This window comes from Mustela putorius, unplaced genomic scaffold (assembly GCF_011764305.1).
Source record: "Mustela putorius furo isolate JIRA1106 unplaced genomic scaffold, ASM1176430v1.1 tig00537227_pilon_pilon_pilon, whole genome shotgun sequence".
NCBI lineage: Eukaryota > Metazoa > Chordata > Mammalia > Carnivora > Mustelidae > Mustela > Mustela putorius.
The window spans coordinates 44572468-44598501 of NW_025422368.1; the positions used below are offsets into that span (position 1 = coordinate 44572468).

Below are 26034 nucleotides of genomic sequence, written 5' to 3' on the forward strand. Positions count from 1 at the left end.
TTAATTCTGATTGGTGCAAACATGCAAAGAAGGAACTAGCTTTTATTTCTATACTGCCTCTGCCCTCCACAGGAAACGAGATGCTAAGTGACTTCAGAGCCTCGCATCTCTGAGATTTCCAAGGGTTCCTATCACTATCCTAACTTAGAAAGTCCATGGTGACTGGTTTTCAGAAACTGAGGGGCTTATTAAATGTTAGAAATGGGATATGGCAGCTCCACCTCAAGTAAATGAAACTAATAACAAACACAGTGTTCCAATAAGGATAAAATAGAAATTTATTTAATGTGGGAAGTCTTTTGATAGGTTTGACTTTCAATAAAAAAGACATGAAGATAATGAAAAAGTGCAGAAGAGTAGCAAAGCTAATTTAAAAACAAGAAGGGAGAAAAGTAGATGTTTAAAGAACAGAAGGCTAGATGGCAACAGTTTCTTCAAATACTTTAATTATAACGAGGGAGTGAGTAAATGCAGAACTCCAGGGAAAATGGATTTAAAAGCCCTCAAGAATTTAGGTTAAATTAAAACAGAATTTTCTGGTACTTGAAGACCATCTTGCTTCAGTTTGGAGGCAGAGGGTTCATTCACAGAACTCCTGAAGCTCTGGTATCATTGAAAATGTATCATACTTATTAAATTATCTTTAGGCACCTCATCCCTGTGTTTTTTGAGCACTAACAGGAGTTAGTTCTGCCTCAAGATTAAGTTGCTCAGCACACCAAGGAGGAATAATTGGATCTTGTTATCTGCTCACTGCTGCCTCAGATCTTAGACTGGCTTGAGCCTTCGTGAAAAGGAAGATGATTATAACCTGCAGTAGGAAAAAGATTCAGGCTGAAGATCTGTGATCTCAGGTTAAGCTGTCTCAACTACTTGAAATCATTTCCCTTTCGGGTAATGTAATCACTAACAATTGTCTAAGTGTCTAACACTAACAACCACTAACAAATGCCAACAGAAAGGGGAAAAAAATAATGTAATTCTCAAGTCAAGAAAGAAGGAAATCTATTCTGTCAAAGCTTGAAAAGTATGTAAGTACAAAAGTCCCCTCCTGATCTGGAAGGGGACTTAAAAAATCTTAAATTTTTTTCAGAAAAACACCTAGGGTCATCCTATGATTAAACTTGCTTTGCCCCTTTCTTAGAAATACTGTCACCTTCCACATAAAGGAATGGAGTACTTCAAAGTAAAATATCAGAACTGCAGTTGAAAGATACTCAGTGCCAGTTAAGTAACATTTGAAATCCAAGAAAGAAGTCAAGAATTCCATGACACGGTGTTTCCACATTCATAAATACTCTTAAATTTATATATCTATTTGGGGCTTGCAAGCCAAGAAAAAAGGTATGTTCACATATTTTGCAAAGAAGTGGATATTCTGATTCTTCATAATGTAGGTCGAGATAGTTCTCAACTTTGATATTATGATAGAAGTGTGGCTTCCGAAAAAGATAATCTTAAAAAAAAAAATCATGAAAAGGATAGGGGCTGAAGGTATGCACAGAGGAGGTGGGGGTGGAGGGAGAAACTGGAAGAATTAAGAGAGCAGGACGCAGCTCTAGAAACGATACCTGTCCCAAAGTGGGTCTGCACGCCGCTGTCGCCTTGCACAGCGCTCCTGGAAAGCTCATCTACAAATTCCGTGGTGGGCCAAGGGTGGCAGGGCTCCTAAGGAAGGAAAGAGAACAGAAATGATTCTGTTCTCGGGAGTCCAGGGAGCCAGGGGGGACCATCCTGATGGGGAAAGTGGTGTCTCTTTCCAGGGCTGCAAACCTCTCCGCCTGCTTCCTTCGGTCCCTATTCAGTCCGTCCCAGCTTTGGGGCAAATAGAGTTGCGGTCCACCCGGCTGCGGGAGACCTAAGTTTCCGATAGGTCCAGCGAGCACCCAGGCAGCGGGTTTCCTTGGTCTTGCCAGTCGCAGGCTCCTGCCCCACGCGCGATGTTCCCACAGCAAACTCCGCCTGAATCACCCTGTTTCATTCCTATGCGGGCGCCCTGGGGGCGGGCTGGGGGTCGGGGAGCGCGGCCCGCGTCAAGGCGGTTGGGCGGGCTTAGGACCCCGCAGCCAGACGGTTACTTCGCTCGCTGGGCTGGGAAGGGCGGCGCGCGGCGGGTCACGCCTCCCGCCCCGCCGCGTGCAGGTCCGCGCGCCCGCCCAGGCCGGAGAACGTGTGGCGGGCTCTCCCCGGGGCGCGCCGAGCGCCCGCCGCTCGCCCCGGGAACTCCCTCCCCACCCGCCCGGCCCGGCCCGGCCCGGCCCGGCAGCCCGTCTCCCCCGAGCGCCCGCTGCCTGGCGGCCGGCTCGCTGTCGCGGCTGGCTGACCAATCCCGGTTTGGAGTTCAAGATTCCCGCCGCTCCACTGGCACTACGCCCTCTGCCTGTTTTCTGTTTTTGTTTTAACTTTCACTCGGGTTCGGCTCTACCGATCCTAAGCTTTCATCTCAGACGCTTCTCCAAGGGAGATTTAAGGAGGATCTCAAGCGCCAGCCGCCGCTCCCCCCGGTGCTCGCCCGCCCCTCGCCCACGGGAGACGTCCCCGGGGCGGGCGGGGCGGAAAGGCCCCGGGCGGCGGCGGGTGGGGCCGGGCGGAGCCGCCTCCCGCACGGGGGAGCCCCGGGGCTCGGCCCAGCTCAGCCGCGCCTGCCCTCGGGGCAGCTGCCCGAAGAGCCGGAGAAGCGGCCGGCGGGCGATGGAGACGGGGAGACACCGGGCGAGAGGAGGCGGGGTGGGGGAGGCGGGGAGAGCGCGGGGGCGGAGGCTGGCAGGGGGCGCTGGAGGCAGGAGCCGCCCGTGCGCTCCTCGCGCCCGAGGGTGCAGGAGGCTCTGAAGCAGCGGTCGCACCGCGAGCCTCCGGGGCCCGGCTGGCGGCGGGGCTGGGGGCGGCGGGGGGGGGGGGGGGGGGGGCGCTGCCGCCGCCGGGGGCGTCGCCGGCCTCGGCCCCTTTGTTCTCGCGCGCTCCCCCTCGCCGCCCACTCCCCTGCTGTCGCGCGGCGGCGGCGGCGGCTCCTCCCGCCCGAGGCAGTCGGGCTCGGCGCCGGGGGCGGGAGGGGGCGGGGGGAGCGCGCCAGCCGCCCGGAGTGGGGGGCGATGGCGAAGCTCCGGGTGGCTTACGAGTACACGGAAGCCGAGGACAAGAGCATCCGGCTCGGCTTGTTTCTCATCATCTCCGGCGTCGTGTCGCTCTTTATCTTCGGCTTCTGCTGGCTCAGTCCCGCGCTGCAGGATCTGCAAGCCACGGCGGCCAACTGCACGGTGCTGTCGGTGCAGCAGATCGGCGAGGTCTTCGAGTGCACCTTCACCTGTGGCGCCGACTGCAGGGGCACCTCGCAGTACCCCTGCGTCCAGGTCTACGTGAACAACTCGGAGTCCAACTCCAGAGCGCTGCTGCACAACGACGAGCACCAACTCCTGACCAACCCCAAGGTAAGGACGCCCCGCGAGGGACGCCGGGCTGCGGCCGAGGTCTCCAGGTTTGGGGGAGCCTCGGCGTCGGACGTCTCGCGGGGCGGGCTCGCGGTAGGCTCTCGTTCCTAGGGGGAGACGGGGGCGTTGGAGGCTGAGCTCAGACCCGCAGCGGTCGCGGCCCGGAGTCCCCGGGCCCAGTCCTTCGGGTGGGTTTGCATGCGGCTGCCGGTGGTGCCCTGAAGCTTTGTCCACACGTCATTCTTGCCTGGTCTCATATTTCGAGACCTTGGCCCAGCTCCGTCCGGCGCGTGCAAGACGGACTTTGGAGACCTGCAAGGAGCCGAAAGTTAACTTTTCCTCTGGTTAATGCCAGTGGATAGCAGGGATCCACCTCCTCGGGCGCGCGGTCAAGGTCGGAGCTCCCACTGGCCGCGTCAGGCACTCACTTTGGGAGGTCGAGGGGGTCTTTTAGGCCCCTGGGAAGACGTTAGAGGGTCCTTTGCCTTTTAACTCGAAACAGACATTTATAACTTGGGATGCAAAGATGAGGGTCGACAAACGACGTGGAAATCACATGCGAAATTCTGGGTAGGTCTTTTTTGGGGGGTACAGAGAGCTCCTGGTTTTCATGAAATAGATTCTCAAAAGGGTCGCGAGGAAGCCTAGTGACTCTGTGTGTCTAGGGACTATCGGGAGCCATCTGGAGAACAGTAAAACTTACTGAAAATAGAAAACCCTTCGCGAGATGAACCGGATATTCCTTCCCTGTCAACTTTTTTTCGTTCTCTCAAGCAAAAAAGAAAAAACCTGGTTAGGACTCGAGGGATGGAAAGTCGAGAGAGGGAGACTCAGAAAACTGTTCCCAGGGCGGGGTAGGGGGGAGGGACTTAGGAAAAGCAGTGTCCTCAGTCTGTGAACTAATCGAGCTTTGTAGTGCACCTGCTTCTGCAAGAAGGCTTTCTCTTTTTTTCTTCTTCTTTTTTTAAAATCTCCTCTTGGTCTGTTTTTACTATTCTCGTTTAACTATTGAGTAAAGGTGTGTTTCTTCTTTAAAGTTACTGTCATTTTCCCTCTTTTTGAGGACTTTGCTCGGAGATCAAGCAGAAAAAACAGTCCAAAAGGGAATGAATCTTGAGTACACTGGAGAACTTTCTGTTAAATGTGACAAGATGAATTAATACAAAAGTAAACATTTCTATATTAGCATTTTAAGATAACTTAAAATAATATTTCTCTGCAGTAGAACTCTAGGTCTTGTTTCCTAAGCAAACAGTAAATTCTTGAATTTGGAAAACTTTTAAAAAAGAATTCCTTTTTAAAAATATGACTCCTCTTAAAAAAAAAAAAGATGTGTTCCTGCTGGCAAATAATTTTCCTTTACCTTAAAAATGATAATAATATATAAGAAGTAAATATAAGGGCGCCTGGGTGGCTCAGTGGGTTAAGCCGCTGCCTTCGGCTCAGGTCATGATCTCAGGGTCCTGGGATCGAGTCCCGCATCGGGCTCTCTGCTCAGCGGAGAGCCTGCTTCCCTCTCTCTCTCTCTGCCTGCCTCTCCATCTACATGTGATTTCTCTCTGTCAAATAAATAAATAAAATCTTAAAAAAAAAAAAAAAAAAAAAAAAAAAAAAAAAAAAAAAAAAAGAAGTAAATATAAAATTACGTATTTAGATATGGTATAATGTTCAATGTCTTGAAGAAGCCATGTCTCAAAAACAAATATTGTGAGTTAATCTGTTAAAACTCAGAAATTTTAAAAGAAACCTTAGGTTTTAGAAATATCACATTTTTTTCAGGATTAAGCCAGTAATATCAAAGAAGGTGCTAAGCAGTAGTAATGATTTAGAAATTATATGGTAGCTCATTATTTAAGAGGCATTGTTTTAATTGGTGAAACACTGCTAATTAGTTTAAGATAGTTCAGACATTACATACACACATACCAGTAAATGGCTAATATCCAATTAAGATATTGAGGAGTTAGAATTTACTGCAAAAAGCCTGCTTTGTAATTTCCAGGCAATTTTGAAGGATCTGGCAGAAAAAGTAAATTGAGATCATTAGGACATAGATTTTTAAATCACTTGGAAGCAGTCATAATGCTTTATGTAATACTACAATTTTATCTCTTTTTGTTACAAATAACCTGTTTTCTTCCAGTTACAGTTCAGATCCTGGCAACAATTGTTTTGAAGAAGTATCTGAACAAAATGACATTTTACAAAGTAAAGTAGTCAAGAAATGACAGAGCTGGAGAAAGATACTTATGCTACCAAAAAGTGATGAACAACGTCCCAGTCAATTTAGTCAATGTTTCCCGAGCCAAACCAGTCAGTAAAAATCTCTTTATCCAAATTATGATTACAGTATAGCATTTATAGAGCATAAGTCTCTTCTTTCACAGTCACCTTTCCACTTTGGACAATTAAATGCTCAATTTGGAAATTCTAAGCAATTAGTGATGGGAAAATTCAATATAACCAAAATATTGTGCCAGAGTCTGGTACAGAAGCAGAATGTGTCCACAGTGCTCTTGTAATTAGGCAATACCCATTGCCCTCTTCTATTGCCTCTTGGGTGCCAGCATCTTTTCTTTGCCTTATGTTGCCTATTTATTGAAGGCTCTTTATAGAATGTCTGGGTTACCTTTAGTCCACGAATCCTAATCACCTTCAGCCTTGTCTTTTTCTTGACCCACTACAGGAGAAACCATTTAGGAAATCACTTCTTAGGGTAAAAGAAAGAAAGAAAGAAAAGAGAACAAGGACTTTCCTCCACCCCTCTCTTGAGCTTGCTGCATTAATTATAGTCAAAGGCAGGGAAAGGGAAAGACTATCACAAGTGTATAATTCTTTTTTTTAAAAATATTTTATTTATTTATTTGACAGACAGAGATCACAAGTAGGCAGAGAGACAGGCAGAGAGAAAGGAAGGGAAGCAGGCTCCCTGCTGAGCAGAGAGCCCAATGTGGGGCTCTGTCCCAGGACCCTGGGATCCCAGACCTGAGCTGGAGGCAGAGGCTTTAACCCACTGAGCCACCCAGGCACCCTGCAAATGTATAATTCTTAAGCCACAGACTACTAAGGAAGATAGTGTGAATTAATGTGACATTTGACTATACTCTTTTTAAATATCTTTAAGTACTATTCAGCTTATTTAGGTTTTGAATCATATCCATATTGTCAAGGGTAATCACTATATCTATCCAGTCATGTAATATAGTATACAAATTAACTAGTTATACATGGGACAATGGCCTGCTCTGGGATTTAGCCATAGGGAAATCTAAATGTGGGATCAACTTCCTCTTGCTACTATTCTCATTACTGCATTTTTTCTGAGTGGCTTACAGTCGTGTGGGCTAAGAGCTTTGGTTCTTAACCATTGCTGCATATTAGACTTGCTGGGTATCTTTAAAAAGAGATTCTGATGCTTGGGTCCCCCACTCAGGTCTAGGGAGAGTCCTGAGCCTTGGTGTTTTGTTTTTCCTTTTTCTTTTTTTTTTTAAGTTTTGCAGGTGATTCTAATCTGTACACAGAGTCAAAAACCATTGGCTTAGAAAACATACTCTTCAATTGTGCAAGAAAAGTAAAATAAGAACCAAAAGTATTCATTGTGATTAAAACTTGTGTTTTTCGGTTAAAAGACATTGACTGATGCTACTGAGTTTTGGGAGTTGGTATAAAAAGAAGGACTCAAGGAAATTCTGAAGGAAAGGAAGAGAAGCATTTAACAGTAGTGTGGAAATGATCATTTAAAATTGGTTTAGTGTAGGGGTGCCTGGGTAGCTCAGTCAGTTAAGCGCCTGCCTTCAGTTCAGGTCATGATCTCAGGGTCCTAGGATCGAGCCCCATAGCGGGCTCTCTGCTTAGCGGGGAACCTGTTTCTCCCTCTCCATCTGTGTTCTCCTGCTTTCTCTCTCTTACATAAATAAATAACATATTTTAAAATAAAATAGGTAAAGTATAAATGGAATGAACTTACACAGTTCCAGACATTTGATTTTGCATCAATACAGACAGTAGGTGACAAAGAAAAGATGAATTTTTAAAACTACCTCTTATATGTGCAACAAGGGAGTGGGTGATTAGAAGCTATGTGTTTTATTTTTGCTCTGAGGTTTTTTTGTTTTTTTTTTTAATTGCTTTCTCTGGTCTGAAAAACCCAGACACAGAGGGAAAAAAGTCTGTTTCTAAGAAACCCGTGTTGTGAAAGAGAAATTCACGGAAGAAGAAACACTTTAAGCTTTGAGTATATCCCCCCAGACTGGATGTTCCTAACTGCGCCTTTGCAGCTTACAGTCATCTTCTAGGTGTCCTTCACATCCATACTAGCGTGTCCCAAAGCCCCATCCCCTGCCCCAGCCACACATCCTGTGTAGGAAAGGTGGTCTGCTGGGATTAATTTCTGAACTCCATCCTTGAAATAAATACTCAGTGCGATACACTTTGTGACCAAGGGAGGTCCAGCATATGAAAATGAAATAATAAAAGACTAAGCTGAATTGTGACAATTTCTCTAGTGTCTTTATTTCTCTATGATAAAAGTGGCTTGCTATGGTTTTTCCTCTGGTGAGTCTATTAAATAACTTTTGGCAAATGGGTAAAATTCACTTCTGCAATACTTGCTTAGCATTTGTGATCAAAGAATGGAGCAGGAAATAGGAGGACATACAAAATTAAGTTTATTCATTTAACTTTTTTAAATGCCTACTCTGTGCTATGCACGCTTGCAGATTCTGAGCCTAGAGGAGAGATCAACTTTATGCCATCATCAAGTTTACGTTTTTGTGGACGGTGACAGACAAGAAGTAGGTTTATTATGTCATGTCATGTAATGATAGGTGTAAGAAAATGCAAGCAGCATAAGGATACAGACAGTGGTGGAAGAGACGAAGGCCTACATTTTGCATGAGATGGCCGATTAAGTGACGTTTGTACAGAGACCCAAAGAACATGAGGGCCTGAGGAGAGGCATAAAGGACATAAAAGAGTCAATCATGTGGCTACCTGGAAAAATAGGCTGGAGACACAGCAAGTGCACAGGCTTTGGGGCAAGTGGTTGCCAGGCTCCCTGAGGAACAGGGAGGTTGACAGTGAGGCAGGACTCTAGCAAGCAAGATGGAAGACAGCGGGAGGTGAGGTTACGCCTTGTAGATCATGGTATGGACTTTGGATTCTATTTTATGTGTGTTGGGAAGCTGTCTGACATTAAGCAGGACTGAGTTATACTCAGACTTGACTTCAACACAATGTAAATAATCCCTTTGGATGCTGAGTTGAGAATAGAATTTGTGTGTGTGTGTGTGTGTGTGTTTGCGCGCGCACGCGCGCGCACCTATGCATATGCACAGGCTCACATGTGCAAGGTGAGAGATACAGGAGCAAGATTGAAAACAAGGAGTCCAGTAGAGAAGGCAAGAGATGAAGGTAACTTCGATCAGGAGGGAGCACTGGTGAAGTTCACTGATGGCCTGGTCAGAGATGACTCCCCAGTTTGCGAAGCATGACTGGGTGAAGGGGGGTGATTTTACTAGATGGTAATGTAGAAAAGAGACACAAAAGTGGGGATGAATCTATGTGATTCTGCCTTCAATGAGAGCATTCTCCAGCAAAGAACAGGAATAACTATCGAAGGAAATGTATTGTTAAGTTCTGTAGGGAAGTACAAACACCATGATACCTCTACAGAGGAAAGATTAGGAGAAAAGCTTCATGGCTAATGAAACATTTGCTATGAAATTTTGAGAAAGGGATTTTCATCTGGGAAGGAAACGTAGGGAGGAATGAAGAGAACATCAATGAAGAGAAAATGCCAAGAGCAAAGCTGTAGAGCTGTGTGAGTACAGGCTGTTTGGGAGGGAACATCAGATAGACCGTGTGGTTGGAACAGCGGGTTCAAAGAATGGAATCTTATGGCCAAGGCAGGAGAGTAAATTGGGATCAATAATGTCAAAATCTTTGAGAGCCAGCATAGTTTTGGTGACACTGGGAAATCCTGATAGGAAAAATAATGCTCCTCCCTACTAAGAGGTGTATATCCTAATCCCCAGAACCTATGACTATCTTACATTCCATGGTAATGGGGAATTAAAGTGACAGACGAAGTTAAGGTGGCTAATCAGTTGACCTTAAAATAGGGAGATTATCCTAGATGATGTCGGGTAGTCACAAGGGTCCTTTAATGTGGAAAGAGGAGGTCAGAGTGATATAATCAGAGAAAGACTCAACCAGCCATGCTAGCTTTGAATACAGAAGGGGACCAGGAGCCAAGGAATGCGGGCCACCTCCCTTTCCAAGGAAGCAGGAAAAGGCAAGAAAATAGATTCTCCCTTAAAGAATCCAGGAAAGAATATAGCCCTGCTGGTGTCTTGATATTAATTCAGGGAAACCCATTTGAGAACTCTGACCACTACAATTTTAAGATAATAAATTTATTTGTGTCGTTTAAGCCACTAAGTTTGTGTTACAGCAACAATATGAGTCTTAATACAGAAGCCAAGGAAGGCTTTTAAGTAGATGAGTAATAATGACTTGATACTTAAAGCTATGGTCAGAACACTAAAAACCCCCCTGTATTACAGCTCTTTAGAAACTATCTCATCTACAGACTACTAGGATCTTCCTGTCTTAAGATTACTTATCATGATCCACCTCTGAAATCCCATTTGCTGTTTATGAAGATTTCAATTATTTCTAGGATCCTCTAAAATTATGTATCTAAAACACTAATCAGAAACTTCTATACTTTTACAAAAGAGATTTGTTATGTTACAATACATTTTGGTTACATTTTGGGAAACATGCCTTTATTTTATCACAAACTTACCTCAGTTATAAAGCTTTCTACAGGTTGTTGACACATTTTGTTTATGTAAATCATTTTTGGGCACTCATCTATGAATGAAGATGTCACGTTTTATTTACTGTGGGTTCAATTTTTTTTTTCAGTCTCTAGCAGAGTTTCATATTCAGTTGGGTTCCTAGATAAATAGTATATACATTTATATTAAAATTACAATAATTACTGGGGCATCTGGGTGGCTCAGAGTCTGCCTTCAGCTCAGGTTGTGATCCCAGGGTCCTGGGATCGAGCCCCACTTCGGGCTCCCTGCTCAGTGGAGAGCCTGCTTCTCCCTCTGCCTGCTGCTCTGCCTACTTGTACTTCTCTCTATCTCTCTGTCAAATAAATAAATAAAATCTAAAAAAGTAAACAAACCATAATTACTCAAGCAAAATACTGAACAGAATGGTTTTAAATATTACATATGTTTCTCAGTGTCCCTCATGCTGTGACTTAGATACTCTCTAGGATGTATACATGTAAAAATAAAGGGAAAATGTATGTTTTTGAGTTGTAGTCATATCCTCTCCTTTTATTTAAAAATAATCAGTGTTATAAATTGAAATTCATGTGTCAGATAAATTATTTAATTGGTGACTTTTTTGGTAAATTAACTAATTTAGTTAATTTATTTCATGCATTTGCTTTGTTTTGTAGCAGAATCCAGCTGATTGGGTCACTAGAAGGTCTGTCTGTATACTGAAGCACGTGTGAAGGAATATCCGTTGATCTAACTCTTCTGTGTCCCTCATCTGGTTGATACAGCAGACTAAATGCACTTTCAAACCTTACCCAGTGTCCAGTTCACTAGTTGTAATCTAACTAGATGGCAGCAGCACGTATTGATGATGCATCTCATTAGAGAAAACTAAGTTTTAGAAACTTAAAAATCTTAAATGTTATAAACTTAACCCAGTTTTTCCTTTGTGATAAATATATTTACATAATTATTTTTATCAGGACAAATTTATTTTAAAATAGTTCTAAAGAACAGAAAATAATATTAGCTTGTGAAAACGAAATCCTCAATTCTGATGATTATAATTGCTTTCTGTTTTCTATACTTCAAAGGTAAAAATGTCAGCAAAATTCATCTTTATCACTCTAAAACCTGGTTCTATTCTGGAACCCTTTATTTCTTTCAGTGTTATTAATACTTGTAAAATACTTGTAAAAATTTTTACTGCCAGTGTCCTAGTCAAGACCATGATCATTTGCTTTGATTATTTCAGTATCTGCTGATCTCTGTATATCTGGTCCATTTAATCCTGCAAAGCAAAGGTTCTCCGAGTGTGGTCAGTAGACCAGTAGCATCAGTATCGTCTGTGAATTTGCTGGAAATTCACATTCTCAAGTCTCATTATAGGTCCAATGAATCAGGAACTCTACACCAGTTTCTAACTTAGTAGTTTTATATTGAAATTCAGGAATTTATGCAGTGAAAAAGTATATAGTTGGGAGAAATGCTATAAGGCAAACAATCCAAAAGAAGGCAAGAAAGAGAGAAAGGAATGTGGACAAAAGATAAGATAGTACCTTTAAACCCCAATTTATAAGTAATTATATTAAATATAAGTGACTGACTTCCATTTAAAACACAGAGGCTGTAGACTGGAAAAAAGAAAAGCAAACGCAAATATATGCTGTATTTATTTATTTATCTATCTATCTATTTATTTATTTATTTTGAAGATTTTATTGTCCATTTGAGAGAGAGAGAGAGCATGAGAAGGGAAAGGTCAGAGGTAGAAGCAGACTCGCTGGGGAGGTGGGAGCCCCATGCGGGGCTTGATCCTGGGACTCCAGGATCATGACCTGAGCCAAAGGCAGTCACTTAACCAACTGAGCCACCCAGGTGCCCCATGTGCTGTTTTTAAGAATCACACATAAAGTATAAGGACACAGAACAGTTGAAAATTAAAAGATGGGGAAATATGCATATAAACATGAATCAGAAAGAAAGAAGGAAGGAAGGAAACAAAGAAAAGCTGGAGTATCTGCATTATATACAGTAGACTTTGAGGCAAAACTTTGTTGCTAGGTAAAAAGGGACGTTTTGTAAATTATAAAAAATTTTAATTCAACATAATAGAATAATTAAATGCTGGGATATACCTAAAATATAGCCTCAAAATACTTTAAAAAAATAAAACAACTCAAAGGAGAAATACATGATTCTGTCATGATAGAGATTTTAACACACCTCTGTTTGTGACTAATAAACAGTCAGGCAAAAGTAATATCAATACATATATAATAGATTTAAATAACATTTAACAACAGACTTGGCTAACATACAGAGTAGTGTATCCAGTTGTAGCAAGGTGCACATTATTTTTTTTTAAGATTTTATTAATTTATTTGACAGAGATCACAAGTAGTCAGAGAGATGGCAGAGAGGAGGAAGCAGGCTCCCTCTTCGAGCAGAGAGCCTGACATGGGGCTTGATTCCAGGACTCCGGGATCATGACCCCAGCCGAAGGCAGGCTTTAACCCACTGAGCCACCCATGTGCCCCAAGGTGCACATTATTTTAAGGGCTCCTGTAAACTTTATCAAAACTGATCATACCCTGGGTCATAAAGTAAGCCTCAACAAGAGTGAGATAATAAAGATTATATCCTCAGTGAAATTAAACTAGCAATTGTTAAGTTTTACTGAAAGACATAGAAAATCTAGGAAGTTCACCAGGGAAAGAATGAAATTATGAATAAATAATGCTTGAACAATTAGCTCTACATAAAAAGGAAAATGTGACACATACTTCACACTCATAAAAACCAGTTCCAAGTGGAAGAAAAACTAAATATGAAGAAGAAAATTAAAATTGTCAGGAGGTGCATGAGAAAATATCTTTGACATACATTTGAGAAATATTTTCTGAAATGAGACTAAAACAAATTATAAGAGGAAAAGATTGATACATTTGAACACGTTAAAGTAACAATTTCTATATGACTAAAATTATTATAAACATAAGTGTAAATAAAAGCCAAACTCTAGTAGAAAATAATGGCAAAACAAATAAACAATAAACAAAAATGAAAATTTCTACAAATCATTAAGACAACACATATATATATGTATATATATATTTATATATGGACTTGTGTTGTCTTAATGATAAATATATATGTATATATATATATTTATATATACATAAGGAACTTCATTGCAAAATTATGTGTAGTAGTGAAAAGTAGAAACAACCTAATTGAATTCATTAAGATATTGGTTGGAATGCTTTAACAGGAACCTAATCGCAATGATCTAAACAAAGCAGGGACTAGTTTTTTGGTTTTTGCTTTTTGTTTTTTTGCTTTTGTGAATATCTGAGCTTGTAGGTAATTCATGGGGCTGTGCCAGTTTGATGTGGAAGGTTATCCAAAGACCCAGGTTCCTACCATCTTGTTGCTCTACCATCCCTTAACATGTTTTTTGCTAATATGATCATATCTGCCTTTCAGGCAGTAGGACAGGGGAAAAGAGAAAATAGAGGGCAGGCAGCTTTAAAAAAAAAAAAAGAATAGCATATAATTCACATAAAATGGTATTTGCCCTTTTACTAGGTACAATTTTTAGTATAGTCCCCAAATCATGCAATCATTGTCACTGTCTAATTTCAGAATATTGTCATCACTCCCCCAAAGGAATCCCATACACATTAGTAACTCATTCCCCATTCTCCTAACTTGGTCATGATATGTAAACCTTTTTCTGTGTTCCTAGATTTGGTTTGCTGGTATTTTATTGAGGATTTTTGCATATGTAGTTATCAGGTATATTGGTCTGTAGTTTTCTTGTGATGTCTTTGTCTGATTTTGGTGTGGTAATAGAAATAGTTGGGAAGTGTTCCCTCTTCTATTGTTTGAAAGAGTTTGTGATTATAGGACATGATCAAGCAGGATTTATTCCAGGAATGCAATGTTTGTTCAATGGACTAAAATCAATCAATGTAATATACCATATTAATAAAACAAAGAACAAAAATCTGATTATATAAGTATATGCAGAAAAAACATTTCACAAAATCCTCTTATGATTAAAAAAAATCAATAAAATTAGGAATAACAGAGAACTTCCTCAACCTGATAAAGAGCAACTACAAATAGCTTATAAACTTAATGGTGAAAGACTGAAATCTTTCCCCTTAAGATCAGAAATAAGACAAGGATGTTTACTCTTGCCACTCCTGTTTGATGTTGGAGCTTCTACCCAGGACAGTTAAGCCAGAAATTAAAAGATAGCCAGATTGGAAAGGAAGAAATAAACTACCTCTATTTACAAATCACTTGATCTTACATAAAGAAACTCCTAAAGAATCTACCAAAAACAAAAACCTATCTGTTAGATATAATAAATTCAGTAAGACTACAGAACATAAGGTCAAGGTACAAAAAACAATTGTATTTTTATATACTAACAATGAACAATAAAAAAATGAAATAAACATTCTATACTATTATCAAAATAGTAAAATACTTAGGAATGTACTTCACAAAAGAGTATTTTTAACCAAAGAGTGAAAGATTTGTGCCCTGAAAGCTACAAAACACTATCAAGAGAAATTAAAGAAGACCTAAATAAATGAAAATGTATCCTTCGTGGGTTGGAAAACTTAATATTGTAAAGATGGCACACTTCCCAAATTGGTCTGCAGATCCATTAATATCCCTATTAGTTGGGTTTTTGTTTGCGGAAATTAACAAACCAATCCTAAAATTCGTATGGAGATTTAAGGGACTGAGGATAGCCAAAATGATCTTGAAAAAAGAGAACAATGATGGAAGTGTTACACTTTATAATTTTAAAACTTACTGGAAAACTACAATAATCAAGATTATGTGGTATCTCTGAAACAGAATTGAGAGTCCAGAGTAAATGAGCACATTTATGGGTAATTGATTTTTGGCAGTTCTGTTGAAAGCATTCAAAAGGGAAAGAACTGTCTTTCAACCAATAGTGCTGGAACAACTGTATGCATACAGAAGAATGACATTGGACTCCTACCTCACACCATATACAAAAATTAAGTTAAAATGGATTATAGACCCAAATGTAACAGCTTAAACTATAAACGGAAGTGTAAATCTTTATGACTTTGGATTAGGCAGTTTCTTAAATATGGCATGAAAAGCACAAGCAACCAAAGGAAAAACTGATGATTGGACTTAAATACAATTAAAAACTTGTGTTTCAGAAGATATGATCAAAAAAGTGAAAAGACAGCCACAGAATGAGGGAAAACATTTGCAAATCATATATCTGATAAAGATTAAATATCCAGAATAAAGAACTTTTACAACTCAGCAATTAAAAAGGTGGATAAACCAACTGAAAGATAGGCAAAAGATATGAATAAATATTTTTCCAAAGAAGGTAAACAAATAGCCAATCAGCACATAAAAACATGTTCAGATGTGTACAGGGTGTCTTCTTGGGGTGATGAAAAACTTCTAAAACTTGTAGCGGTGATTGCATACTTCTGTGAATCTACTAAAAACCATTAAATTGTACATTCTATTTTTTTACATTTTTTAATTGTAAAATTCAAATTTTTGAAGGTTTTATTTATTTGAGAGAGAGAAAGTGAGCAAGAGAGAGAGAAAGAGAGCATGAGGAAGAAGCAGACTCCCTGCTGAGTGGAAAGCCCAGAACGGGGCTCAATCCCAGGATACTGTGACTATGACTTGAACTGAAGGCAGTTCAAGTCACCCAGGTGCCCCTGAACTGAGCCACCCAGGTGCCCCTGAATTGTACATTTTAAATGGATGAATGAAATGGTGTGTGAATTATATTACAGTAAAGCTGTTATCAGAAAAAAACGCTAAAAGGAGATTTGCTTTGCAAATTTTGACATTTCAAGTCATTCATAAAGACGGCTCTTACTCAGTAAATGATGTTAAAACTTCCCTATTATTTGGAAAAATATATATTTTTAAATATTAATTTCCCAAATAAAATTTATTTGGAAAATACTCAGAAATTATTTGAAAAAAGGTGTGATAAAAATAAGATACAAATTTAATTAAAATAAAACTATAATTTTGATGGAATAAAAATTTTGATGTATAAAAATAAACTGGGAAAGTAATAGATAAAATATAGGTAAATATTTACATAATTTTTAGGGGTATGCAAGCCTTTCTAAACATGACACCAAAGGCACAAATCGTAAAGGAATGCACTGATTTGTTTAATGACCATAAGAAAGGCTTATATATGTTTAAAAAATTAAAATTTAAAGAAAGATGACAAACTTGGGAGAGTATTTGTGCTGTGGTAGAGAAATGATTCAAAACCCAACATAGGAAGAGCTCTTAGCCATAAATGGCCATCTCTTCAGTAGCACACTAGGCTTGGTGATTAATTCTGTGTGCCAGCTTGACTGGGTTGAGAACTAATAAAATATGATTTCTAGGTGCATCTGTGAGTGTGTTTCTGGAAGAGGTTAGCATTTGAATCAGTAGTCTCAGTAAGGAAGAACCATCCTCACCCATTCTAGTGGACATGATCCAAATTGTTGAGGGATTAAATAGAACAAAAAGGCAGAGAAAGGGCAAACTTGCCCTCTGCTGAGCTGGAACACAATATTGGTGTCCCTCTGACTGGGGGCCTTTACGCTTGAACTGAATTATACCACCCGCTTTTCTGGGTCTCCATCTTGTGAGCAGCAAATTGTAGGATATCCCTTATTGTGTGAGCCAATTCATCTTAGTCAATCTCTTATATGTCTACATGTATACCGTTGGTTCTATTTTTCTGCGGAACCCCGACTGATACACAGGGTCAGAGCGTAAACAGTTTGGTGAAGAATTACAACTAAGCGGACACATGGAAAATGTGTATAATCTCACTAATATTCAAACAAACTCCAATTGTAAATGTTTCCAGGTCAATTCTATGAAAATAGATAACTTTAATTCTATTTTATTTTTTAAATTATTTTTATTTTATTTAAATTCAATTAATTAACATATCGTGGATTAGTTTCAGAGGTAGAGTTCAGTGATTTCATCAGTTGTATATAATGCCCAGTGCTCACTATATCACATGACCAGCTTAATGCCCATCACCCAGTAACCCCATCCCCCACCTCCTCCCCTTTATTCCTATTTTAAAGTGTGCCAGAGCACATGAGAAACAAGGAAAACTTCTGAATTTTTTTTTTTAATAATTTTAGGAATGCGTTGAAACAAACACCTGTGATAGAACACATGTTCAGATGAAAATTATGGGACAACTTTACTTAATATTTACACAAAATCCTGTGAGATAACAATGGTAATCATAATGATGGAAGCACCAGAGGTTTAAATTTTTATTTTTACTTATTTATATTTTCTAAAATATTTTTTTGAACAGTGTCACATACCTTATTTTGTAAGTCTTAAGACAGCGCAAAAGTGATGAGGTCTTGTTTCTGTGGTTATAGATAATGGTTCTGTCATTGATGTGGGTCTAATTGCATAGAGTTTCACAGATTGAGTTGATACAAATTACATATGTCTATATCCCAAACATACCACAAATTAAGTCAAAAGAAACAAAAGAATGGAAATTGGTGATATGTCATAAAGATTAACTTTTTTGCTATGTAAAGACTCTTAAACATCAGCAAGAAAATGACCATAATGGGAAGAGTTTGTGGATAGTCAGTTTGCAGGAAAGAAATACAAATAGTTTTTCAAATATATAAAAAAAAATTACCTCTATTTTAAAATGCGAATTAGGGGCACTTGGGTGGTTAAGCATCTACCTTTGGCTCAGTCATGATCCCAGGGTCCTTGGCTGGAGCCTGGAGTTGGGCTTTCTGCTAGTGGGGAGTCTGCTTTTCCCCCTTCCTCAGCCCCTCTGACTCCCTAATTCTCTCTCTCCCGCACCCACACTCTCTCAAATAAAAATCTTAAAAAAATGTAAATTAAAACAAGAAGTCCCATATTTCACCTACCAGAAAGTTTAATTATACCATATTACTTTTTATTTTTTTTAAGGATATGAGGATAGGCACTCTTGTAAACTTCTAGCAGAAGTGCAGTTGATACAGTCTCTTTGGGACACAATAGTCATAAATTTTGAATGTATACATATTTTTATTTTTCCTGTTCTCACATATGTACATACAGTTGCTTGTAAAAGGAATTTTGTTGCTCCTTTGGAACTTCAAAAGACTGGAAACACCTTTAATGTTTTCTAGTAGAGGACAACTTAATAATTCTTGCATATATAGTAGCATTGAAAAAAGGATGAGCTAGATCTTTCTATGCAGATATGAGAGTACCAAGGTATATTGTTAAATGAAAGAGAAAGAGAAGAGTGTACTCACATTCATGTTAAAATCAAATGTAGAAAACACCTGGAAGAATGTATAACTGTTAAGCATGTTTGCCTGGGGGTTTTACCCTGTGTATCTATTATGCTTTATTTTAGCAATTAGTTTAAAATATTTTATTTATTAGAGAGTGACAGAGAGAGAGCATGCACAAACAAAGGGGAAAGACCATGGGGAGGGAGAAGCAGATTCCCTGCTGAGCAGGGAAGGGGGTGGGGGTTGGTGCAGCTCAATCCCAGGACCCTGAGATCATGACCTGAGCTGAAGGCAGAAGCTTAACTGACTGAGCCACCCAGGCGTTCCTACTTTATTTTTTAATCAAAGTAGTAGTATGACCTTGGAAGTTACTTAACCTCTCTGCCTCAGTTTTTTTTATCTGTAAAACGAAATGTAATAGTATCTATCTCATTGGGTTATCAGAATTAAATGAGTAATATGTGTGAAACACCTTGAATAATGGTCTCACACATAGTAAACAATATTTTATTGTCAGTGTAAATGTTTTTAGTTTATTTTTCTCTAATATTTATCTCTGTGTTTCCAACTAGTAGGCTCTCTGATGTGTATATTCAAGATACCATTGACCACACATAATGGAATATGAGGATTTAGCTTTCTTACACCATCCCATTCCACCTCATTTTTCTGTCCTTCATCCTTTAAATATGGTTCTGTCATAATTTTTGGCTAAACTAGTATTGAGCATTAACTTATTTTAACTATGTAATTTATTGTTCATTTCTATAAATGTTTATTTTCCTTGAGCTGATAGTCATCCCCTTTTCATATATTCTTACTTTCCTATGCACCTTTCTCTTCCTTTTCCAAAATTTTCCCACAGAGTCATAAAACTACTTTGTACACTATTTTTCATATGACTATTCGTAACAGGTAACCATTTTGCTCCACTTTTTTCTCTTTAAAGAAATCTCCTGGGATGCCCTTTCTAGATTCCTTCAGCCCACTACTGCCCTGAATTGAACTGGTTACACTTTAGGCCTGCTGTGTCTTCCCCATGTTGAGTGCTGTGTTCCCTTGACCCAGTGCCTTCCTATTTCTTGGTTTATACCTTTGTTTCAGTGGAGTACATCCTCAAGTAGCTTCCTGAGAAAGGATGCATGGGAAATACAGCTTTTAGATTTTATGTTTTGACCAGAGTTCCGTTTCTGAGAATTTAACCTGGTCTCACCCCTTTAATCAAAACGCAATTTTATTAGGCAGCATCTATAACTTAGTGTATCTCTGTACCTTCAACATCTTTCCTTATGAGAGAAACAAACAACCGGAAGTTCTGCTTAAAGTGAGGCTCACTGAGCTCATATTTTTTCCACCCATCCAAACTGGTCAAGAACCCACTAGCACACCTCAGGGCACTCCTGGGGGCATGTATAGCCCAGTATTAGAAAAACCAGCCTAGATTAACAACCGTTTATGCGGACAGGTTGGGAAAGGCGGTAGTATAAAAAGAGAAGGTACACTGGGAGTGTGAACCATTTGCTTGTGACACTTACTTCCCAGCATGACCTGCTTCAGTCCTGTAAATGGCACCCTTCTGTTTCAGTGGGTCAAAAAGCCCAGAGTACAACAGTGGCATGGAAACTTGATGTTCCATACTTATACAACCTGACCCTCCTGGCACTCAGGACCAAATCCATGGTTTTCTTAGAAAGAAAATATTTGCCAAAGAAAGCATGGGTTTGCTGTATGTTACTAGGGCTCTCAGTGGGCTCCATGTACCCCCCAGTCTGGCACAGACCTCATATTATGGTTGGAGGCACTGGGCCAAAGAGGTGAATTGAAAGGGCTGGAGCCTGGAGCAGCTGGAACAGGTTTTCCTGCTCTGGCTGCCACGGAAAGCAGTGGCATTATGGTTCACTCAATAAAGGCTCGAAGTAGCAATCTCAAAAGTGGGTCTATGATTCTGCCAAAATATAAGGAAGTCCAAGCATTGTGACTCTTTCTAATTATGAAGGAGTGAAAGATGCAGAAACTCGTCTTTCACTTTGGAAGGGGTATTTAGAAATTCCCTAGACCACTAGACTTCCAGAAGCATCACTGAGGTGGCAACCCCCATTCCCCCAAATTTCCCACTCACTGGCACAGAATCTAGGGCACTTTGTACTCCCTGCTTCCAGATGCAGTAATCAGCATGATAGCATCAATGTACACTGTAATGTTCTGTGGGATAGAGGGGGTCTATGTCCCCTTGGAGTAGAGCATAACAGCCAGAGAGAGTTGAGGTAGTGCTGAGTGAGACAGTCCTGAATAAGACTGGAGAGTCTGCACCCTCTCGGCCAGGTAAAAACAGCCTCTGATACACTTTTTCCACAAAGATGGAGAGAAAAACATTTACTAGATCAATCGCCATGGAATAGTTTCCAGAGGTAAGTGTCTTTGCTCCAATAAATAGAAGATCTGAAATGGCCACCATGGTTTCATCTAACGATACAGCCATTCTCCAAGATGTGTCAGCCCTCTTCAGGAGCTGACTAGGCAAGTTAACTAGGGACATGATAGGAATCCCGCTCCTATCATCTCTGTGACTTCCTAGGGTGGTAGTACTGGTCTGTTGGTTTACTATTTGGGGAACGAGCAGGTAGTGTCAGACTCATCCACCAAAAAAGCTTCTGTCTGTGAGTAAGGGGGTCAAGGGAGGTACTGAGGACTGTTGTTAAGTACCATGTGTTGCATCTATACCTTCGGGATCTATAGGAACAACCACATGGAATCTCTGGGCCTATCATAATGCCAGCTTGGGCCAAAGCTCCATTTTACTCCTGATGCTATGAGCCCCCGTTGTGAGCACACCTCTGGCCCTCAGGGTTAAAGGTTAGCACAGAGCCAGCGTCCAGTAATACTCTAAATGTCTGCCCTTTCTAGACAAGCCAAAAACCAGACTGTTAACTATAGAGGACAAACAATGGTTGCCAGAGGAGAGGTGAGTCTGGGGTGAATAAAATAGGTGAAGGAAATTAAGAGGACAAGTAATGTACAGAATTGTTGCATCACTGTATTGTACACCTGAAACTCCTCTAACATTGTATGTTAACTATATGGAGTTAAAATTTTAAAAGGTGAAATAAATGTCTGCCCTTTCACCCCTACCCAGCTGCTCTGGTAAATGTCTGCATGTTCTCTGGGGAAAGGTTAGAAGATTTTGAGTAGGTGCTACTTCAGGCACTACCAAGGGATCTGTCCCCAAGGATGACCAGCCTCCTCTTTGTTCAAGGAGCTTTTGGCCTGGGGACTGGATGAGGAGCCCTCTCTTATGTCACAGTGTCTCATTGGACTACATTTCATCAGACCTCAGGTTTTTTCAGGTATGTAGTTCAAGGAGAACCTTAAAAGGTGTTCATCTTTTTAGTCCCAGGTGCCCTATGATCTGTTAGCCACTGCCAAGTACCCCTGTGGATTAAATTATTTTTATTATGCTCACAAATTCTGTGGGCCAGAAATTCAGACAGGGCACAAAGGGGACAGCTTATCTCTGCTCCACAGTGTCTGGTCCCCGGGCTGAGGCTGGAATCATTTGAAGGCTCACTTATTTACCAATTGATGCTGGCTTTTGGCTGGGGGTCTGGGATTCTCTCCACATGGGCCATTCTGTGTGATTGCTTTGCATGGGGCAGTTTTGGCTTCCTCATGGAATAGTGTTCAGATTCCAGGGGCGGGCACTCCCAAGAGACAGTTGCAGGCAGAAGCTATGTCGCCTTTTCTGATTTAGCTGTGGAAGTCGCACAGATCACAGGCTCATCCGTGTTCTAGGGAAGGAAAGATAAAGCTGCACCCCGAATAGAAGAGTGTCAATGTCACACTGTAAAAGCCTGTGAAATGGGATAAATATTTGTGCAGCCATCGTTGGAAAACACATCCTGCCATGAGTAGGAAACATCACGTTTTTATCACCATCATCTCTCAGTCCTGGTCCTCGGGGACTTAGCATGGATAGAGGGCTTGTTGGTCTCCATGCAGAAGTGATGGCTGTAATATTTCATTAAATATACATACACACATTGAAATTTGTGCGCAGTATACAATGCAGTACGCAAATAATGCCATCAATGAGGCATTATCTGAATGCGTGCATGAACACTTACGAAACTTTTATTTCAGTGTTCTATATGGTTGTGAGGATTGGTCCACCCCTCAAAGATTTTGAATTAGGATCACATACCATGGAACCAATTTTTACATGTACTATCATTCTTGTTATAAATAATAACTATTGAGCTTTTTCCAGGTTACACTTCTTGTTTTGGTTTAACTTTTTCTGTTTAGATTCGCTCTCTGTTTTTTAGTAAAGACACTGTATTTTTATTTTCTAATGCTAATGCTGAATGAACTATTTTCTCTTGAAAGTGGAATGTCAGTTGAAACTTTTCTCAGTTTTAATAGAATCAACCTGAACAGTCTGCTTGAATCCAGAAGTTAAATGAATATTACTAAGTTACAGAAAGCAGATAGCATCAATGCATGACAATAAATTCTAACTAAAAGAGCATTGGTGGGTGGGTGGAAATACTATGCAGGAGGTAGTGAGCAGTTTTTCATTGAAGCATTTAAGGAGAGAGGAACAATTCTTCGGTGAGTAGTAGTTCAGATAATTGGGCATTTTTCAACACCATCCCCCATGCCCTTTATCCTCCAAGCACATTAGATGACTCAGTCTTTCTGGAACATTTATACAGACAAAGTCATTGCACATTCCATTTCTTCTTTTTGGAATGTCACCTTCTCAAGACATTCTCTGAGAAGCAAACTCCTGGTCAAACTTAAAGACACAAATCAAAAATCATTTCTTCTGGGAAGCTTCCCTCATACCCCCAAAGCCCCAAATCTTCACTTCCCCTTCTGTAATCACAAAGCACTTTGTGAATAAGCTACTACTACTACATTACATGCTTCTGGGAAGGGAGGGGAGAGACAAGAAAAGGGTGAGTAATATCTAATCTTTGTACTCTGTCCAGTACTCAGCAATCAAGAATGGCTCGTTGCATAAATTATCAGTTCTAAAAAGTTGTTATTCCAAGGGAAAGGAAAGCTGTTAAAAATACAGATTCCTCGTCTTACAGAATCAGACCCTCAGGAGGGTAGATCTTTTTGATGAACGACCCAAGTGGTCCATGGGACAGACTTTGACGAACACTGTTCTAAGGTGGGCACCACACTGGACCTGCCCAGCCGATTCTGTCCAAAGAGCTTGTTTTAGCTTCTCCTGTTCTTAGCTAGCCTTACTTTTTATATTTTCTAAGCCATTTGTTTGACCTTCAAGTTCTTTCACAAGATTATTTTCATTTAGCTTTCAGATATAGATACACATTCTGGAGCCCCGCCCTACAATTAATTTTTTTTTAGATGACATATAATTTCATATATGTTTGTTAAATTAACTTAACATTCATAAGGTTCATGTGTGTTCACAAGTAATGAAGTTGAGGCCTATGAAACAATATGGAGTTTATTAATGGTTCAGTTAGTTTTTATTCCGTAGTGTTTTCCTAATTATGTGTTTATATTGTCAAAAATGTCATTAAAGTTACTAATCATAGCTGACATAGATATCTTACAGATATTACAGAAAATGGGGATTGTAGTATAAAGTACAATTAGACCTATGTTGTGATAGATAATGTTTTCTTTAGTTATTTTTGGGTTTTAAAAAAATTTTTAAGTAATCTCTCCACCCAATGTGGGGCTCAAACTTACCATCCCAAGATCAAGAGTCGCATGCTCTACTGACTGAGCCAGCCAGGCACACCAAGAATTCATTTTCTAACCAAGTTTATTTTGGAAATTATTTAATCAGCTAAACCCATTCTAGTGTTAAGTCTTTCAATACTATCCTCCCTAACCAAATAAAGTCAATAAAGAAACTGGAGAAAAAAAGCAGTTTCTCCATTTCTGTTTCTTAGATAATGCCTAACATAGAACTTGCTCCCCAGTGTTTAAATGGACCACGTGTTTTGTACAATTGTTTTTTAAATGACTCAGTAAAGGAAGAAAGTGATTTCTGCCTACTCTGCCCACATGATTGAAATGCAATCCTCAAGACACAAAAGAACACACTCAAGAGGGTACTATTAAAATATAAATCCATTGTGATAGGCTGAAAAGAATGGTATTATAAATCCTGATAATTCCTAAAATAAGATAATGGAAAAATAAGTCATAACAAGTACATAATCAAATATTCCACATCAAACGATGATTGCATCTTCCCTTAGAAACTCACAGAAGTCTTAGCCCACTCTATTCTTCCAACTTGGTTCGTGAATTCAAAAATCAAAAATATTTTTTCTACCAGAAAAGCAAATATTTTTATCACATTCCTCTTGTTCTCTTGACTTTTTAAAGAAAATGATTTCATGCAAGTTTAGGCAGCAAGTGACACAGACAATAGCGAAGGTTATTTGGGTGATAATGATATTAAAAATTGGGAAATGCTGCCTTTGTAAGTGAAAAACAAAAAAGGTCAGAATCTTATGAAGAAGTTTCTCCAAGGGAACACTCATTGTCCTCTGTGACCGAAGACATTGTGTCTATAAATTCACCTAAGTGAAATTACATCGATGGCACCAAACACCAAGCCTGGAGCCAAACTGAGACAAGAGGGAACAAATGAAGACTCACAAGGCATTTCTCTGAGGAAACAAAGCATTGCCACAGAATACCTCAGCACATCCGTCTGGGAGGGCTGCACCAACTCCATTCCCAAAGAATCATTACTCTGGTTCTCTAAGCGAGGGATGCAGAAATCAGGGCATCTCCCTGACTCCCAAAGCAGGCAGCTTCAAAGAGAGACAACTGGGAAGCCCTAAGGTTAGGGACTTGGGGGCCGTGTGGGGCAGTGGTTAAGAAGACCCTGGGTTGCCGGGGGGAGGGGGTTTGGGAGAAGGGGGTGGGATTATGGACATTGGGGAGGGTATGTGATTTGGTGAGTGCTGTGAAGTGTGTAAACCTGGTGATTCACAGACCTGTACCCCTGGGGATAAAAATATATGTTTATAAAAAATAAAAAATTAAAAAAAAAAAAAAAAAAAAAAAAAAGAAGACCCTGCTGTCTGAATCCCAACTTTTCCATTTGCCATTGTAACGGAGGGAAAGTTTTCTTAAACCTCTGCCCCTCGATTTCCTCATCTGTAAAACATAGGTGATGATACCATTTGCTGATTGGGATTAAATGAGATTTGGATTCATGAGATGCTTCACATATAATCAGTAAATGTTAGCCACGATGACAATAAGGGATGCTGTTGATACGGTGTATAGTATCGTTTGTGCCCCTCCCCCAAAGGTGAGAGAGTTATGGTAGAGCTATGCTATGCTAGAGCCTGGAAACCCATCCGGTTTGAACAGCTGAGAGAGGAAAGGAGTCTCTGACTGAATTTCTGAAACATTTCTTTTTCCTAGAACACTACTTTGAATTGGTATTTATTACTTATTTTAAAATTC

General features: G+C 40.2%; 1 protein-coding gene and 1 long non-coding RNA gene across 2 annotated transcripts in view; one reads left to right on the top strand and one right to left on the bottom strand.

Annotated features, from left to right (window-relative positions):
* Positions 1-263: 263 nt before the first annotated feature.
* Positions 264-2174, bottom strand: LOC101684602. Its single transcript, XR_199398.3, has 3 exons — positions 1774-2174; positions 1572-1668; positions 264-811 (listed from the first exon to the last, which is right to left on the bottom strand). It is a non-coding gene; the product is annotated as an uncharacterized LOC101684602 (long non-coding RNA).
* A 240-nt stretch (positions 2175-2414) lies between these two features.
* KCNMB4 (potassium calcium-activated channel subfamily M regulatory beta subunit 4) overlaps positions 2415-26034 on the top strand; it is a 59574-nt gene continuing 35954 nt past the window's right edge. The window contains exon 1 of the mRNA XM_013056051.2: positions 2415-3425. Coding sequence (XP_012911505.1) covers positions 3090-3425 — 336 coding nt within the window. The 5' untranslated portion in view covers positions 2415-3089. The remainder of the gene's footprint in view (positions 3426-26034) is intronic.